The sequence below is a fragment of the Pseudorasbora parva genome, chromosome 15 (assembly GCF_024679245.1).
Source record: "Pseudorasbora parva isolate DD20220531a chromosome 15, ASM2467924v1, whole genome shotgun sequence".
Lineage (NCBI taxonomy): Eukaryota > Metazoa > Chordata > Actinopteri > Cypriniformes > Gobionidae > Pseudorasbora > Pseudorasbora parva.
In genome coordinates, this window is record NC_090186.1 from 27,888,025 (window position 1) to 27,907,787 (window position 19,763).

At 38.9% G+C, this 19,763-nt stretch overlaps 1 protein-coding gene across 1 annotated transcript in view; it reads right to left on the reverse strand.

Moving 5' to 3' along the window:
• The window catches only part of rnf144ab (ring finger protein 144ab), a 75,508-nt gene that overhangs the window by 40,239 nt on the left and 15,506 nt on the right, over window positions 1-19,763 (reverse strand). Inside the window, exons 2-6 of the mRNA XM_067417558.1 lie at window positions 15,578-15,731; window positions 14,964-15,068; window positions 14,425-14,485; window positions 13,009-13,219; window positions 9,745-9,892 (exon numbers count right to left, since the gene is read on the reverse strand). Of these exons, the coding sequence (XP_067273659.1) occupies window positions 9,745-9,892; window positions 13,009-13,219; window positions 14,425-14,485; window positions 14,964-15,068; window positions 15,578-15,712 (660 nt within the window). The 5' untranslated portion in view covers window positions 15,713-15,731. The remainder of the gene's footprint in view (window positions 1-9,744; window positions 9,893-13,008; window positions 13,220-14,424; window positions 14,486-14,963; window positions 15,069-15,577; window positions 15,732-19,763) is intronic.

Consider the following 19,763-nt stretch of genomic DNA (forward strand, 5'->3'; position numbering starts at 1 on the left):
GCGGAGATATAGCCTTTAGTGTGTTTTTGCAACCTCCACGTAAAATTTGTTTGTGCGTTTATTGAAAACGATTGGACGAATCAACTTGAATTCCATAACTTTTTGTCAACATGCTCTGAAGATGATCTGTTTCAATTTTCGTGAAAATCGGAGCAACGGCCTAGGAGGAGTTTGAAAAAGTAGGTTTTTCAGAAAATTCAAAATGGCGGGAAAATTTGCATACCGGAAAATGACATCATATGGTGAAATCGAATCGGCTTGAGCCAAGGAATCCGATGAAAAAAGAATTTTGTTTCTAGCCCTTAGGGGTCAAAAGTTATAAGCATAAATATGAGTGAAACTTTGGACAGGTGGTGGCGCTAGAGGGATTGAGTTAGAGGCACCAAATTTGCTATAGTGACAGCTCAGACTGGCCTCTATGAGTGTGCCAAATTTCACAACTTTTTACCATACGGTTCTATGGGCTGCCAGAGACTCCTATGGCGGAAGAAGAAGAAGAAGAAGAAGCAGAATAATAATAATAGGAACACTAACGATTTCAATAGGTGCCTCCGCACCTTCGGTGCTTGGCCCCTAATAATAATAATAGGAACACTAACGATTTCAATAGGTGCCTCCGCACCTTCGGTGCTTGGCCCCTAATAATAATAGGAACACTAACGATTTCAATAGGTGCCTCCGCACCTTCGGTGCTTGGCCCCTAATAATAGGAACACTAACGATTTCAATAGGTGCCTCCGCACCTTCGGTGCTTGGCCCCTAACAAGCAGCCATTATCGGGGCCAAGCGCAAAGAAGAAGACAAGACATGTCAGCATGGCTGGAAGTCTCAAGCCAACTGCAACAATGAGCCATTAAGGACCTATTAAGTTGATTTTAGGCAAAATAGCAGTCAAATTTTAAATACAGTCAATAATAATGGTTTAATGGTTTATCACTTTCGACCAATAGGTGTCACTGTTACGAAACTGATGTGGTTTAGTCAGATTGAGATGACAATGACACATGCAAAGTTTGGTGTCAATATGTCAAAGCATTGCAGAGATACAGCCTCAAGAGTAATTTTTGCATCATGGCTCAACTCTGTTGCAGTGGTATATGAAAACTGTTTTGTCTATCAATCCGAAATCCATAACTATTTGTCAGCATGGTCTGAAGACGATACGGATCAATTTTGGTGAAAATCGGACAAACGGTCTAGGATGAGTTTGAAAAAGTAGATTTTTAACAAATAACAAGATGGAGCACAGATATGTTTGCAAAATATGGCAAAATTGGTATCTATCTTCTCGGCATGAGCCAATGAATGTATTATGACCAGTCTCATTACAATAGGCTAATTTAATCAAAAGTTATTAGCATTTTTGTACATTTTATTACAACTTTTGAGCACAAGGTGGCGCTGCCCCGAAACTTTTTGAATATCTTCGGGACATAGAGCGGAAGACACATACCGAGTTTTGTAATGATACACTAGTGCATTCTTAAATTATAGCATTAGCATTTTAAACCGTAATACTGCATTGAAGTCAATGGGAATTTCATGTTTTGTTTTATTATAGCGCCACCAAGAGGCACAATCCCACCAATTTTTTTATGTGTCCTCGTAGTGAGCCCATACATATGTGTGTCAAGTTTGGTGAAAATATTTCATTTTGTTTTGGAGTTATAGACATTTATATGAAAAAACACGTAAAAAATGACTGACACCTGACTTTGATTGGATTTTACTACCCCTTACTATCAATATTTTGAGATTTGGGCATTAGCGTATAGCTATCGACCTATGTTTCCGAACTTCTGAGGCTGGTTTCGTCTCGATCGGACTAGCGGTTTCGAAGATATCAGCAAATGTTTTTTAAGCACTAAATTACAACTCTGCGCAAACCATATGCCGAAACCTGGCAAGTCTGGTATCGTTGGAGTCGGCAAGGATTCAGGAGACCAAAAAACACACTCCCATCAAAATATGTCAACCACACCCAAAGTTATAAGCGTTTGAAAAAAAAAATTCTCCACTAGGTGGCGCTGTTTCGAAACTTCTCAGGCTACTTCAGGGCATCGTGGTGATGACCCATACCAAGTTTCATAACAATCTGTTCATGCGTTCATAAAATACAGCATTTTTGCACATAATTCAAAATGGCCGACATCCAAAATGGCCGACATGGTAAAATTGGATATCAGTCGACTCGGCATGACGCCCTGAATCTAATGAGACCAATTTTATGATTTTTGGATAAACGGTTCAGAAGTTATAAGCCAAAATAGGCATTTTTCGTATCTCCGGACAGGTAGGTGGCGCTGCGCCGAAACGCTGCATGTTGCTTCAAGTCATGCTTGTGATGACATGTACCAAGGTTGGTTTGAATACGATAAAGCGTTGCGGAGATATAGCCTTTAGTGTGTTTTTGCAACCTCCACGTAAAATTTGTTTGTGCGTTTATTGAAAACGATTGGACGAATCAACTTGAATTCCATAACTTTTTGTCAACATGCTCTGAAGATGATCTGTTTCAATTTTCGTGAAAATCGGAGCAACGGCCTAGGAGGAGTTCGAAAAAGTAGGTTTTTCAGAAAATTCAAAATGGCGGGAAAATTTGCATACCGGAAAATGACATCATAGGGTGAAATCGAATCGGCTTGAGCCAAGGAATCCGATGAAAAAAGAATTTTGTTTCTAGCCCTTAGGGGTCAAAAGTTATAAGCATAAATATGAGTGAAACTTTGGACAGGTGGTGGCGCTAGAGGGATTGAGTTAGAGGCACCAAATTTGCTATAGTGACAGCTCAGACTGGCCTCTATGAGTGTGCCAAATTTCACAACTTTTTACCATACGGTTCTATGGGCTGCCAGAGACTCCTATGGCGGAAGAAAAAGAAAAAGAAGAAGAAGAAGAAGCAGAATAATAAATATAGCTGCAAGCAGCCATTATCGGGGCCAAGCGCAAAGAAGAAGACAAGACATGCCAGCATGGCTGGAAGTCTCAAGCCAACTGCAACAATGAGCCATTAAGGACCTATTAAGTTGATTTTAGGCAAAATAGCAGTAAAATTTTAAATACAGTCAATAATAATGGTTTAATGGTTTATCACTTTCGACCAATAGGTGTCACTGTTACGAAACTGATGTGGTTTAGTCAGATTGAGATGACAATGACACATGCAAAGTTTGGTGTCAATATGTCAAAGCATTGCAGAGATACAGCCTCAAGAGTAATTTTTGCATCATGGCTCAACTCTGTTGCAGTGGTATATGAAAACTGTTTTGTCTATCAATCCGAAATCCATAACTATTTGTCAGCATGGTCTGAAGACGATACGGATCAATTTTGGTGAAAATCGGACAAACGGTCTAGGATGAGTTTGAAAAAGTAGGTTTTTAACAAATAACAAGACGGAGGACAGATAGGTTTGCAAAATATGGCACAATTGGTATCCATGTTCTCGGCATGAGCCATTGACTGTATTATGACCAGTTTCATTACAATGGGTTAATTTAATCAAAAGTTATTCGCATTTCTGTACATTTTATTACAACTTTTGACCACAAGGTGGCGCTGCCCCGAAACTTTTTGAGTATCTTCGGGACATGGAGCGGAAGACACATACCGAGTTTTGTAACGATACGCTAATGCATTCTTAAATTATAGCATTAGCATTTTAAACCGTAATACTGCATTGAAGTCAATGGGAATTTCATGTTTTGTTTTATTATAGCGCCACCAAGAGGCACAATCCCACCAATTTTTTTATGTGTCCTCATAGTGAGCCCATACATATGTGTGTCAAGTTTGGTGAAAATATCTCATTTTGTTTTGGAGTTATAGACATTTATATGAAAAAACACGTAAAAAAGGACTGACACCTGACTTTGATTGGATTTTACTACCCCTTACTATCAATATTTTGAGATTTGGGCATTAGCGTATAGCTATCGACCTATGTTTGCGAACTTCTGAGGCTGGTTTCGTCTCGATCGGACTAGCGGTTTCGAAGATATCAGCAAATGTTTTTTAAGCACTAAATTACAACTCTGCGCAAACCATATGCCGAAACCTGGCAAGTCTGGTATCGTTGGAGTCGGCAAGGATTCAGGAGACCAAAAAACACACTCCCATCAAAATATGTCAACCACACCCAAAGTTATAAGCGTTTGAAAAAAAAAATTCTCCACTAGGTGGCGCTGTTTCGAAACTTCTCAGGCTACTTCAGGGCATCGTGGTGATGACCCATACCAAGTTTCGTAACAATCCGTTCATGCGTTCATAAAATACAGCATTTTTGCACATAATTCAAAATGGCCGACATCCAAAATGGCCGACATGGTAAAATTGGATATCAGTCGACTCGGCATGACGCCCTGAATCTAATGAGACCAATTTTATGATTTTTGGATAAACGGTTCAGAAGTTATAAGCCAAAATAGGCATTTTTCATATCTCCGGACAGGTAGGTGGCGCTGCGCCGAAACGCTGCATGTTGCTTCAAGTCATGCTTGTGATGACATGTACCAAGGTTGGTTTGAATACGATAAAGCGTTGCGGAGATATAGCCTTTAGTGTGTTTTTGCAACCTCCACGTAAAATTTGTTTGTGCGTTTATTGAAAACGATTGGACGAATCAACTTGAATTCCATAACTTTTTGTCAACATGCTCTGAAGATGATCTGTTTCAATTTTCGTGAAAATCGGAGCAACGGCCTAGGAGGAGTTCGAAAAAGTAGGTTTTTCAGAAAATTCAAAATGGCGGGAAAATTTGCATACCGGAAAATGACATCATAGGGTGAAATCGAATCGGCTTGAGCCAAGGAATCCGATGAAAAAAGAATTTTGTTTCTAGCCCTTAGGGGTCAAAAGTTATAAGCATAAATATGAGTGAAACTTTGGACAGGTGGTGGCGCTAGAGGGATTGAGTTAGAGGCACCAAATTTGCTATAGTGACAGCTCAGACTGGCCTCTATGAGTGTGCCAAATTTCACAACTTTTTACCATACGGTTCTATGGGCTGCCAGAGACTCCTATGGCGGAAAAAGAAGAAGAAGCAGAATAATAATAGGAACACTAACAATTTCAATAGGTGCCTCCGCACCTTCGGTGCTTGGCCCCTAATAATAGGAACACTAACGATTTCAATAGGTGCCTCCGCACCTTCGGTGCTTGGCCCCTAAATATAGCTGCAAGCAGCCATTATCGGGGCCAAGCGCAAAGAAGAAGACAAGACATGCCAGCATGGCTGGAAGTCTCAAGCCAACTGCAACAATGAGCCATTAAGGACCTATTAAGTTAATTTTAGGCAAAATAGCAGTCAAATTTTAAATACAGTCAATAATAATGGTTTAATGGTTTATCACTTTCGACCAATAGGTGTCACTGTTACGAAACTGATGTGGTTTAGTCAGATTGAGATGACAATGACACATGCAAAGTTTGGTGTCAATATGTCAAAGCATTGCAGAGATACAGCCTCAAGAGTAATTTTTGCATCATGGCTCAACTCTGTTGCAGTGGTATATGAAAACTGTTTTGTCTATCAATCCGAAATCCATAACTATTTGTCAGCATGGTCTGAAGACGATACGGATCAATTTTGGTGAAAATCGGACAAACGGTCTAGGATGAGTTTGAAAAAGTAGGTTTTTAACAAATAACAAGACGGAGGACAGATAGGTTTGCAAAATATGGCACAATTGGTATCCATGTTCTCGGCATGAGCCATTGACTGTATTATGACCAGTTTCATTACAATGGGTTAATTTAATCAAAAGTTATTCGCATTTCTGTACATTTTATTACAACTTTTGACCACAAGGTGGCGCTACCCCGAAACTTTTTGAGTATCTTCAGGACATGGAGCGGAAGACACATACCGAGTTTTGTAACGATACGCTAATGCATTCTTAAATTATAGCATTAGCATTTTAAACCATAATACTGCATTGAAGTCAATGGGAATTTCATGTTTTGTTTTATTATAGCGCCACCAAGAGGCACAATCCCACCAATTTTTTTATGTGTCCTCATAGTGAGCCCATACATATGTGTGTCAAGTTTGGTGAAAATATCTCATTTTGTTTTGGAGTTATAGACATTTATATGAAAAAACACGTAAAAAAGGACTGACACCTGACTTTGATTGGATTTTACTACCCCTTACTATCAATATTTTGAGATTTGGGCATTAGCGTATAGCTATCGACCTATGTTTCCGAACTTCTGAGGCTGGTTTCGTCTCGATCGGACTAGCGGTTTCGAAGATATCAGCAAATGTTTTTTAAGCACTAAATTACAACTCTGCGCAAACCATATGCCGAAACCTGGCAAGTCTGGTATCGTTGGAGTCGGCAAGGATTCAGGAGACCAAAAAACACACTCCCATCAAAATATGTCAACCACACCCAAAGTTATAAGCGTTTGAAAAAAAAAATTCTCCACTAGGTGGCGCTGTTTCGAAACTTCTCAGGCTACTTCAGGGCATCGTGGTGATGACCCATACCAAGTTTCATAACAATCTGTTCATGCGTTCATAAAATACAGCATTTTTGCACATAATTCAAAATGGCCGACATCCAAAATGGCCGACATGGTAAAATTGGATATCAGTCGACTCGGCATGACGCCCTGAATCTAATGAGACCAATTTTATGATTTTTGGATAAACGGTTCAGAAGTTATAAGCCAAAATAGGCATTTTTCGTATCTCCGGACAGGTAGGTGGCGCTGCGCCGAAACGCTGCATGTTGCTTCAAGTCATGCTTGTGATGACATGTACCAAGGTTGGTTTGAATACGATAAAGCGTTGCGGAGATATAGCCTTTAGTGTGTTTTTGCAACCTCCACGTAAAATTTGTTTGTGCGTTTATTGGAAACGATTGGACGAATCAACTTGAATTCCATAACTTTTTGTCAACATGCTCTGAAGATGATCTGTTTCAATTTTCGTGAAAATCGGAGCAACGGCCTAGGAGGAGTTCGAAAAAGTAGGTTTTTCAGAAAATTCAAAATGGCGGGAAAATTTGCATACCGGAAAATGACATCATAGGGTGAAATCGAATCGGCTTGAGCCAAGGAATCCGATGAAAAAAGAATTTTGTTTCTAGCCCTTAGGGGTCAAAAGTTATAAGCATAAATATGAGTGAAACTTTGGACAGGTGGTGGCGCTAGAGGGATTGAGTTAGAGGCACCAAATTTGCTATAGTGACAGCTCAGACTGGCCTCTATGAGTGTGCCAAATTTCACAACTTTTTACCATACGGTTCTATGGGCTGCCAGAGACTCCTATGGCGGAAGAAAAAGAAAAAGAAGAAGAAGAAGAAGAAGAAGAAGAAGAAGCAGAATAATAATAATAGGAACACTAACAATTTCAATAGGTGCCTCCGCACCTTCGGTGCTTGGCCCCTAAATATAGCTGCAAGCAGCCATTATCGGGGCCAAGCGCAAAGAAGAAGACAAGACATGCCAGCATGGCTGGAAGTCTCAAGCCAACTGCAACAATGAGCCATTAAGGACCTATTAAGTTGATTTTAGGCAAAATAGCAGTCAAATTTTAAATACAGTCAATAATAATGGTTTAATGGTTTATCACTTTCGACCAATAGGTGTCACTGTTACGAAACTGATGTGGTTTAGTCAGATTGAGATGACAATGACACATGCAAAGTTTGGTGTCAATATGTCAAAGCATTGCAGAGATACAGCCTCAAGAGTAATTTTTGCATCATGGCTCAACTCTGTTGCAGTGGTATATGAAAACTGTTTTGTCTATCAATCCGAAATCCATAACTATTTGTCAGCATGGTCTGAAGACGATACGGATCAATTTTGGTGAAAATCGGACAAACGGTCTAGGATGAGTTTGAAAAAGTAGATTTTTAACAAATAACAAGATGGAGCACAGATATGTTTGCAAAATATGGCAAAATTGGTATCTATCTTCTCGGCATGAGCCAATGAATGTATTATGACCAGTCTCATTACAATAGGCTAATTTAATCAAAAGTTATTAGCATTTTTGTACATTTTATTACAACTTTTGACCACAAGGTGGCGCTACCCCGAAACTTTTTGAGTATCTTCAGGACATGGAGCGGAAGACACATACCGAGTTTTGTAACGATACGCTAATGCATTCGTAAATTATAGCATTAGCATTTTAAACCATAATACTGCATTGAAGTCAATGGGAATTTCATGTTTTGTTTTATTATAGCGCCACCAAGAGGCACAATCCCACCAATTTTTTTATGTGTCCTCATAGTGAGCCCATACATATGTGTGTCAAGTTTGGTGAAAATATCTCATTTTGTTTTGGAGTTATAGACATTTATATGAAAAAACACGTAAAAAAGGACTGACACCTGACTTTGATTGGATTTTACTACCCCTTACTATCAATATTTTGAGATTTGGGCATTAGCGTATAGCTATCGACCTATGTTTCCGAACTTCTGAGGCTGGTTTCGTCTCGATCGGACTAGCGGTTTCGAAGATATCAGCAAATGTTTTTTAAGCACTAAATTACAACTCTGCGCAAACCATATGCCGAAACCTGGCAAGTCTGGTATCGTTGGAGTCGGCAAGGATTCAGGAGACCAAAAAACACACTCCCATCAAAATATGTCAACCACACCCAAAGTTATAAGCGTTTGAAAAAAAAAATTCTCCACTAGGTGGCGCTGTTTCGAAACTTCTCAGGCTACTTCAGGGCATCGTGGTGATGACCCATACCAAGTTTCATAACAATCCGTTCATGCGTTCATAAAATACAGCATTTTTGCACATAATTCAAAATGGCCGACATCCAAAATGGCCGACATGGTAAAATTGGATATCAGTCGACTCGGCATGACGCCCTGAATCTAATGAGACCAATTTTATGATTTTTGGATAAACGGTTCAGAAGTTATAAGCCAAAATAGGCATTTTTCGTATCTCCGGACAGGTAGGTGGCGCTGCGCCGAAACGCTGCATGTTGCTTCAAGTCATGCTTGTGATGACATGTACCAAGGTTGGTTTGAATACGATAAAGCGTTGCGGAGATATAGCCTTTAGTGTGTTTTTGCAACCTCCACGTAAAATTTGTTTGTGCGTTTATTGAAAACGATTGGACGAATCAACTTGAATTCCATAACTTTTTGTCAACATGCTCTGAAGATGATCTGTTTCAATTTTCGTGAAAATCGGAGCAACGGCCTAGGAGGAGTTCGAAAAAGTAGGTTTTTCAGAAAATTCAAAATGGCGGGAAAATTTGCATACCGGAAAATGACATCATAGGGTGAAATCGAATCGGCTTGAGCCAAGGAATCCGATGAAAAAAGAATTTTGTTTCTAGCCCTTAGGGGTCAAAAGTTATAAGCATAAATATGAGTGAAACTTTGGACAGGTGGTGGCGCTAGAGGGATTGAGTTAGAGGCACCAAATTTGCTATAGTGACAGCTCAGACTGGCCTCTATGAGTGTGCCAAATTTCACAACTTTTTACCATACGGTTCTATGGGCTGCCAGAGACTCCTATGGCGGAAGAAGCAGAATAATAATAATAGGAACACTAACGATTTCAATAGGTGCCTCCGCACCTTCGGTGCTTGGCCCCTAATAATAGGAACACTAACAATTTCAATAGGTGCCTCCGCACCTTCGGTGCTTGGCCCCTAATAATAGGAACACTAACGATTTCAATAGGTGCCTCCGCACCTTCGGTGCTTGGCCCCTAATAATAATAAAGTTACATGTCATATGTACAACTTACATCCAATGACTCCAGACAGTACCAGCAGAAGGCGTGCTTGCAGTTCTTGCACATCATCTGGGCACAGCCTTCATCTCTCTCAATGTACACTTTACATTTAGGACAGCGTTTGATTGGAGCCTCGTCCTCCTGGCTCTTGATGTTGGAACTGAAGTGGGAGATGAACATGGAACAGAACAGATGTTGAGTGTCATGTTTTGTTTAGGGTCTGAGACACATATTCCTTATAAATGTGTTATGTTATGTAAATATTATTTTATGATGATAAATCAAACCTAAACGTGCTAAAATGCTTCAACTGTATATATAAACACTACAGCTTTTGGGGTCTGTAAATAATAATGATTATTGTTTGATTAATGAATAATGATTATTATTATTTTGAAATAAGTCTCTTATGCTTACCAAGGCCGCATTTATTTGACCAAAATACAGTAAAAACAGTAATGGTGAAACATTACAAATTAAAGGAACTTTTTTTAAAGGGCTGGTAAAACACATTCTTTTGAAGGCTTGATTGTGTTTGTGGGGTGCACTGTAACATGTTCACGCTTTGTTTTATTTCATTATTTTTCATACATTTTACCTTTATTGTACACTGCTCTGTCTCTCTGTAAAAACGGTCTGATGGATTCCTGGTTCTATGAAGCCAGTCCCTCAAAAATATACAATGGGCTCAGATTGGTTAGCTGGCCGAGCTGTGTTGTGATTCGCTATCCACCTAGCACACTCCACCCTACTCTTTTCCACAGCAATAAAAAAATGGCCTCACCCGCCTTATTTAAAGGGATAGTTAACTTTAAAATGAAAATTCTGTCATCCTTTACTCACCCTCAAGTTATTTCAAACCTATATGAATTTCTTTCTTCAGCTGAACACAAGGAAAGATTTTTTGAAGAATGTCAGTAACTAAACAGTTAACTGGAGCCATTGACTACCATAGTAGGAAAAAAAGTACTATGGAAGTCAATGGCTCCAAGTTAACGTTTTAGTTATAGCCTAGAAATCTAGACGCACCCTAGCGGCAGCAAATTTAATCTGCCCGCAAGTGTCGTCTAGGAACTCTCAATACCCTTCTGAGCTATATTCCTCACAATCTGGACGGGCCAATCACATCGTGTATAGAGATTCGGCGGGCGGGGCCATAATGACGACGGCTGAGTTGCGTTTGCATGCTTCTAGTAAACACAGAAACTGGCGAACGGCGGCGGTCTTTCGAATCAGCTTTGACTGCGATTCTGGAAGACTTGGAGTTAAGCTTTTCTCTGAGAAAAGAACAAAGAACGGCACTGAAGTCATTCTTAAAAAGAGAAGATGTGTTCGGAGTTTAGCCGACCGGATACGGCGAATGTTTAATCAGTCAGCGAGCTCTGTTTCACCTTCGTTGCTCTGGTTGGTGTAGCGCTATCCTATCGCGTGCAGAGGGAGTTTGAAAGACAACCGTTTATCCCGCCCCTCGGATTGAGCCCTGTCTATTCACTTTTCATTTTAAAGTGAACTATCCCTTTAATATTCTCGGAGGAGTAGTTTATGTAAATATTGGAGCTGCTGGAGGAAGAGGCTGTAGCTCCCAACCGGCCATTTGCTGTAGTCCTTAGAAATTGATTTCTTTAAAAGCAAATATCTCCCTTTGCTTTAAACTTTGAGCGTAGTAAATTTGCAGATGTTGTTAATGCTCAAACAGCAACATTACACAATAGCTAAAGTTAGAAAAGTGAAATCGTGTTTTACCACCCCTTTAGTTTATTATATTTTAAAATGTAATTTATTATTTTGACAGCAAAATTGAATTTGCAGCTGCATTTACTTCAGTCTTCAATGTCATATGATCCTTCAGAAATCATTTGAATATGCTGATTTGCTGTTTTTAAATAACATTTCTTATTCTAATCAATGTTGAAAACAGTTGTGCTGCTTTATATTTGTAAGCATTTAAAGGTGGGGTAAGTGCTATCTGGTAACCGTTGCTGATATTTCAAATCACCAAAACAAACACGTCCCTACCTCCAAAAGGGTCTCGCCCCTATTTTGATAGCGCCGCCCCACACATACGTAACCCAGAGGCTATGGCAGAATCTCTGTGTATCTAATCCAGGTCGAATATTCAATGAAAAAGACATCCCTTCTATCACAAAAACATAAACCGTTCTTGTGAACAACTCGATAGTACACGAGCAAGACAGTCCAACTAACGAACATTTTACAATTATGACAATATTAGAGTTACAGCAATCACAAAAACACACACAAACCGTTCTCATGAACAACTCAATAGTACACAAGCACAGTCCAGCTAACGACATATTACAATTATGACCAGATTAGAGTCATAGCGATCACAAAAATCACAAATTGTTCTCATAAACAACTCTATAGCACGAGCCGACAGTCCAACTAACGACATATTACAATTATGACAAGATTAAAGATAGCGATCAAACTGTTCTCATGAACAACTCTATAGAACACAAGCACGACAGTCCAGCTAACGACAAATTACAATTATGACTGGATAAGGGTTATATAGATCATGAAAAGAATAAACAAACATATATTAGGAGTATAGTATCTTACATGTCGGAGACATTGTGTGAGCTGATGCTTGAAGCACACGGTGAGGATCTATAGATGCTCCATACGGTGTGGAAATGAACGGGTCTTTATCATCGCTGAAGTGAGACACAATACGATCGCAAATGGACTAACAAGCGAACATGACACACGAGCATAGTCAAGCAGCATATATTAGGCTAGTTCTCGGCTAATGTCCGTCATGTGTGACTCGTGTGTTTTGAATAATGACGTGCACAGAGTGAGAGTGAACACTCTTCTCACCATCAATAGTAGACACGCCCCTTACCAGCTGATTGGCTACAAGTTTGTTATTCCACTCAGCCCATGTCCTTTTACTAAAACGGTTTTGAAATAACACTTATCCCACCTTTAAGGATTCTTTGAGTAGAAAATTCTAAAGAACTTTTTAGATTTTTTGAAACAACAATAGAAATGTATTTTACTGTCACCTTTGATGTATTTAATCAATGTGTTTTTGTTTAAATTAAACTGACTCTAAACAGAAATGTTACTAAAACGCAGTAGCGTCATGTAAAACAAAGGGATATTAAATTATCTGTGTACTTGACTTTGGAAAATAAGAGGTTACTATTTTTTGTACATAATGGGGTACACCCACAGAAGCAATCTCTCTGTTGTGAATGCTACCCGATTTGATGCTGAGGATTTAAAGTATACTAGACTTAGTACCCGTTTTCCCCAGGCAAGAAGGTGGTAATTGGCAGGCTCTCCTGACATGCCTGGCCGGTGTGGCAGTCTGCCCTGCAGGCAGAGCAGAAACGCAGACTGCACTGAGGGCATTCCACCGGCTGCGGCAACTGGACCTCTGCTTCATTCATCTGGCACACCGCTTGGCATGAGGACGACGGGCACCAGGTCCGACAAGGATCCAGAAGCACCTCTGTAAGAAAAAACAAACAGCATGTTTAAAATGATGACCGGTTTGGTCTGATGATCTGTAACTACTTCAGACATCTACATTCCTTGTTTGACCTGAGGAATCAAAGTGAATCAACACAATGAACACACAATCTTAGGTTGTATGATGTAAAAACTTCCTCCCAGTGAAAAAAAAAACATTTATTTAAACAAAGCTGCAAAACCATTCTGAATGAAAGATTTAGCAATATCCTGCATTGCACAATTCTTGGTAAAGGTATTAAGAGTGTCAAAATTTGATGAAGGTTTTGCAAAAAGGCTGATGTTGAAGCTTGAGGATTTAAAAATACTATAGGAGGCCCCATTTACATGGCATGGTTCAAGTGACCCAATTCCGATTTTTTCCTCTCATGTGGCACAGATCGGATATGACATGTGAACGTGTAAGCAGTAAAAAAACGCATGAATTCTGATATCCTCAGATCGGATTCAGGCCTCACTCATATGGTAATAAATCCGATTCCGATAAATATGATTTCGGATGTGTGCATTAGCATCTTCCATGTAAGCGGTCAAATCGGATATTTCCCAGTAAATGCGAGTCGTACGTCATTGAAAAAAGGACGGAGGCGAATGACGTCAACTCAGGTGGACTCAAACTGCGATCCAGTGTTGCCAAGTCCGCGGTTTTCATGCGGACTTGGGCTACTTTAACACAGTTTTGAGTTGCAATTGGGCGGGTTTTGTTGTGAAAACCTGGCAACCCTGTCAAGGGCTCTCCTCTTTTTCTCTGCCTTATGAGATAAATGTTTTGCCGACCTTTAAAGATGTGTGGAACAGTGCAGACAGCAAAACATTCTGCAATCATTTTGTCTGTGTCCATTGCATATTTCCTTTCACCGGTTAAGAACGTCTTGGGCTGTTTTGCCAGTGTACAGTGTAAATGCAAATATCGGATATGGGTCGCTTTCAAAAAGATGATGTAAGCGGGTCATCAAAAAAATCAGATATAGTCACCAAATCGGAATTGTGCATCAAGACCTGCAGTGTAAATGCAGCCTTAGACACGACAAGAAATCACACCGTTCTTAGAGGAACAAAGTGGTTTAGTTTACATAAAATTAAAACAATACATTTCTTATAGACAAAGCAGCAAAAAACAGACCATATTAAAAAACGGTGTACAAAGTGTAAGTACTAAGCACCATGCACTTATGGATCTCTCACCTCGCTCAAACTGGAGTCTCTTATAACGTTGCATGACCTCTCCAGCCACCATACACTCAATCTACAACAAAGAAACAGAGTATATGAAACTGTCTTAATACTTTAAAACTTGAATAGAAGTAAAAATGATTTTTTTTAAAGGGGTGATAAATTGAGAAATCAACTTTCCCTTGAGCTTTTGATATATAAAAGGTCATGGTAATATAAGAATATCCTGTAAGTCTCGGAGCTAAAAACTTCTCGTTAGTCAAAGAAAAGCTTTTATTGACAGCTGGCTCAGCAAGCGATCGATCTGCAAATGTGTTCAAAAATTCCCTAAGTGTAGTAAAGGGGGAGCTGAAGATAAATATAATATGCAAAACTGTTATCCAATCATTTACTTCCAAGTCTTCAATGCAGCATGCCCATAAAAATTAGCATTCCAGGAGAGAGAGACTTAAAACTAGGGTAGAAACTAGTCTATTACTTATTCATTATGACCTCAGACAACAGTATACATTTTTTTAAAGCCAGTTCATGACACCTTTAAGTGAGCTTACCTCATTTTCCAGCAAATGTCCCTGTTTTGGGCAGGCAGAGTCTGGACAGCTAATAGCTGGTTCGAGGCCCTCTTTAATGAGCAGTTCGACATATTGCTTCAAACACTGTAAGAGACAGATTTTCTATTTTTCATCTTTGAAAAAAATAACGAGACAACTGCTGCCTGTGGTGATGTTTCCACCCACAAACGCTCTGTTCATTGTAGTCAAGCCAACATCAGATCATCACAGCATTCTGCTGAGACAACATTCAAGAGCGGCTTGTAGAGAACATGCCAATTTGGCCCATATCACGACTCAAGAATCTTATGGCAATTTATTTATTTAATGCATGGCAAAAACAACTGTACAAGCATTAGTAACAGTACACGTACACACATACTATGTATACAAACAATATATATTAAACAGTAAATAATTAAAGTACATATTTTTACTATTCCATCCATCCATGGAATAATAAGTATCAGACAAGTCATTTGAGAACCAGCTTAATGCAGTTACATTCCTGCTGTGTTCTTACATTAGACTGTATTACAATTTGTTTTGTAAGACTAGTTGGCAGGCACATTGCTAAAAAACACACAGGAGTGGCCACTGAAGACAGTTCTTACCAGACTGCAAAACATGCACTGGCATTGGGAGACGGTGGTCATCTGTTCCAGAGGAAACTCTCCCAGGCACAGTTTACAGGACAGAAGTGGTGCCAGGTCCACGTCCCAGCTGGGTTCGTAGCGAGAGCTGCTCATGGTACGCGGATTTAGGACACTAAAATACAGAGATAAAGCATGTCTTAAAAACAGCTAAAGCAGTTAATAAAGAGCATAATATTTTATCTAAAAAAAATTACAAACATAATTCTGTCACGACAACTCTTGAGAGATTGGTATGATAATAGAGATTTGCATGATAATGGATATGGCAATGTTAATGTATTTGGTATCTTGAATCTTGGCAGAATAGACCTGCTACGGCTGCAGAGCAAGTTAGACTTGCTTCTGCCAATATATTCACAGACATTACTGTGAGCAAGTAAGACATGCTGCTGCTGCAAGTTTAACATACATGAATTAACCCCGCAGCAGATCTATACAGGTGGAGCTGGGGAAGGTGGAGGATTTCTAAAGGGGACAGCAGACTATTCACAGTAACACTACCGGTAATTGTTTGAATGTTGAGCCACAGGCTTCATTAATTGGCCGCTGATGCAACAGCAACCAATCAGCTGTGCTATGTGGTAATGATGTGATCGCTACCAAATGAGTTAAAGAACTATTAGCCTGCACCATCTAGAGTTTCATGCCAGAACTAGGTAATTAACAACAGAATTTCACAACCAGTACTTGCCATTTTAGTATATAAAATGTAATGCCATTTTTGTATATAAATACTAGTTATTTTAGTATAACTAATATATGATTGTAATATTATTTATTATAGTATTTATTATTATTATTATTATTATATTGGATTAGCTTTTATTTGCATTTTTTCAGTTTTAATTTTAGCAATACTAATTTGATGCATTTTATCATATTTTGTTAGTTTTTGTTTATATTATTACTTTATTTTTTTGTTTAATTATTTTGTTTTAGGGAGAGATTTACCTAACAGGGCAAATTAGCATGAGAGCACAATTCCATAAAAGTGCGGATTGGAGTGAACAGTTCTGCGCATGAGGTACTAACAATGAGCAAATGAAAGAAAATTGGTGCAGCTGGATCATTTCCATAATGACAAGCGCTATCTACCTTTAGCGTCTGTTCTTTTTAACAGCAGAACATTTACGAGCGCAAACCTTTCTTTTGTAATAATTATTTAAATACTCTCCTTCCAATAATTTTGCACCACAATACAATAACTCTGTCCCTGCCTTTTCAGCGCTAATTCATCACTGCGTGTAATTTATCACTAAGCTCATTTTTTAGCAGTGTTTTTAAAGATTAACTGGTAGATATTAGCAGAAACAATTAAATACACAATATTGATAAATTCATTAAAAAATATAGGCTAAAAGCTGGTATGGTACTGACTGAGATTATGTTTTCCCACATTAAACATATTTTAACATTAATTTAAAAAAATACTTCACCTTTAACTAGGACCATGTATACAAAGATTTAGAAGATCTCATTACTTATCTATTTAAATGCTTGGTCTGCCAAGTGAGATTGTGCTGTTTGCTGAGAGCTTGTCCAATCAGTCAATGGCAAGTATGTCAATATCCCTCAGTACTGCTGCCAGGCAACCCAAAGATAACTAATGACTGTCTCTACTGGAGAGCCCGACAGAACAGACTCCCTCGGAGAGTACGAGCAACACAGCGCAGCCTGTTAAAAACAAACAGCAGACCTCTGCATAACACAAACATATACTTTATAGGCTACTGTATGTGTAAACTTTCAATCAATCCTTCACAATATGGCACAACAAACTTTTTGCACCTTAATATACAATAAAGTAGCCTGGTTCACTATACCACCTCACTGAGCACTACACACCATTATAAGCTGAAATAATGAATTGAGGGAGATTCAGATGGAATAGTTAGTGCGCTTCTCGACAGCAGATATCTGTGTAGGTGGAGACAGATGGAGACTCATGTGCTTGCGCTTGCAGTATCGGATTGCGTTAGTGGTGGGAATAGTCGACAGCCCAAACAACAAAAGGTCTCTCAGCAGGCTGTGCGTCTCTCCGTTTGGGCCTCTCACCTCCGTCAGCACACCCACACAGCATTTACCAGACACAGTATCTCTTAGTCATATCATATGTAAATTTGTGAGATTATTCAGTCTTTTGTGATCATTGCTTTTCAGTTAGTGTGAAACACCTGCTGTGAAATCTTGGGCAGAAGTCAAGGCAGACTGTGAGACACAAACAGTTTATGTCAGACTGACTGTATGATGTACATCTTTTGACAACAATGACAGGCCCATAAATCCCTGCACTTTATGACATCCTCAAATTGAAATGGTTCTGTAGAAATTAAGAAAAAATGTAAAGGAGTGATGAATTGAGAAATCAACTTTCCCTTGAGCTTTTGATATATAAAAGGTCATGGTAATATAAGAATATCCGGTAACACTTTACAATACGGGTGCACTAATATGCATTAATTCATGCTTAACTAATGCACAGATAATCATGAGTTAATGTATTACTAATGGTGAACTAACCCAATTATTAATGATTACTGCATCAGCAACTAATGAAGATTCTACATGATTAATAGATTAAGTAATCATTAAATAGTTATTAGTTAAATATGTCAATGTATTAATAACTTATTCCTTAATAACTAATTATATTAACTAATAATGTAAATGAATGCTAATGACTTATAAAGGTATCATTATGTTACGACTTTACTTGTTGGGGCACATGACTATTAAAGGGTTAGTTCACCCAAAAATGAAAATTATTTCATTAATTACTCACCCTAATGTCGTTGGACACCCGTAAGACCTTTGTTCATCTTCAGAACACAAATGAAGATATTTTTGTTGAAAGCCGATGGCTGAGAAAGGCTTCAGATAGGCCTCCATTGGCATTCAGTACATTTCCACTCACAAGACCCATAAAGGCACTAAAAACATCGATACAAAGTCCACTTTATGCACCAAGTTATTGACGTGAACTCGACGCATGCGCGAGAAAATGACGCAGATCCGCCATGTAGATACATGACCCGGAAGAGAAGAAGCGCAGCTATCGCGTGAGTTCACGTCCGAGACCTACAAGGAAGACAATAAATTGGCGGATAAAGTCATTATTTTGAACATTATTGTACAGCCACTGTAGTGAGATGGACTTTGTATCGATGTTTTTAGTGCCTTTATGGGTCTTGTGAGTGGAAATATACTGAATGCCAATGGAGGCCTATCTGAAGCCTTTCTCAGCCATCGGCTTTCAACAAAAATAACTTCATTTGTGTTCTGAAGAATAACGAAGGTCTTACGGGTGTCCAACGACATGAGGGTGAGTAATTAATGAAATCATTTTCTTTTTTGGGTGAACTAACTCTTTAATTAATTGATTAAGTAATATGTAATTGTGGTTATAGGTTATGAATTAATTTTGAATTAGTTAATAGTGCCCCAACAAGTAAAGGTGGATGACAAATAAATCATTGTGTTTGTTTGATAAAGATGTTTACGAGCCCTGTGATCGAGAAAATTATTCCGGATGCCGCTTCTCCCTCAATCTCTCCTCTCCCTCATGTGACCTGAACTGACAGGGTAGCTGAAGCTCATTAAATATGCGAATCTTATCCAATCCTAGCCGTGGGCGTTTACTCCAGGGCGGCACGCCCATCAAAACCCAGCGTTCTGGAGAGAGCCTCAAAACCAGTGTAGAAAATAGCCTGTTACTTATTATTTATGATGTTTTTAAATGTAAAAACCACACAAACATCCTTAGTTGACACCAGTACAAAAAAATAAAAAAAGCCAGTTCATGACACCTTTAATGCTGTGGAGTGTCCGGACTGGAGTCTATACTGGTCTCTTTCTTTAGTGTGAAGGATAATAATGTTCATAATGTGAAGGGAATTAAATATTTATCTTTCTTTGACAAACACATCAAACATCACCAGTTGTTGTGCACCTATTGGTTCTTCATTACACCGTAGGACAGCAAACCAACATTTTTGACTCATCACAGTTGCCTGCAATAAAACGCCCGTTAGTGTGAAGTGATAACAGACTGCAGAGTTTGCCCTACTATGAAATAAATCGATAAGTTTCATTTTAATAGATAAGTAAATTTGTCTCAAACATTAAAATCATGGCAACAGCCAAA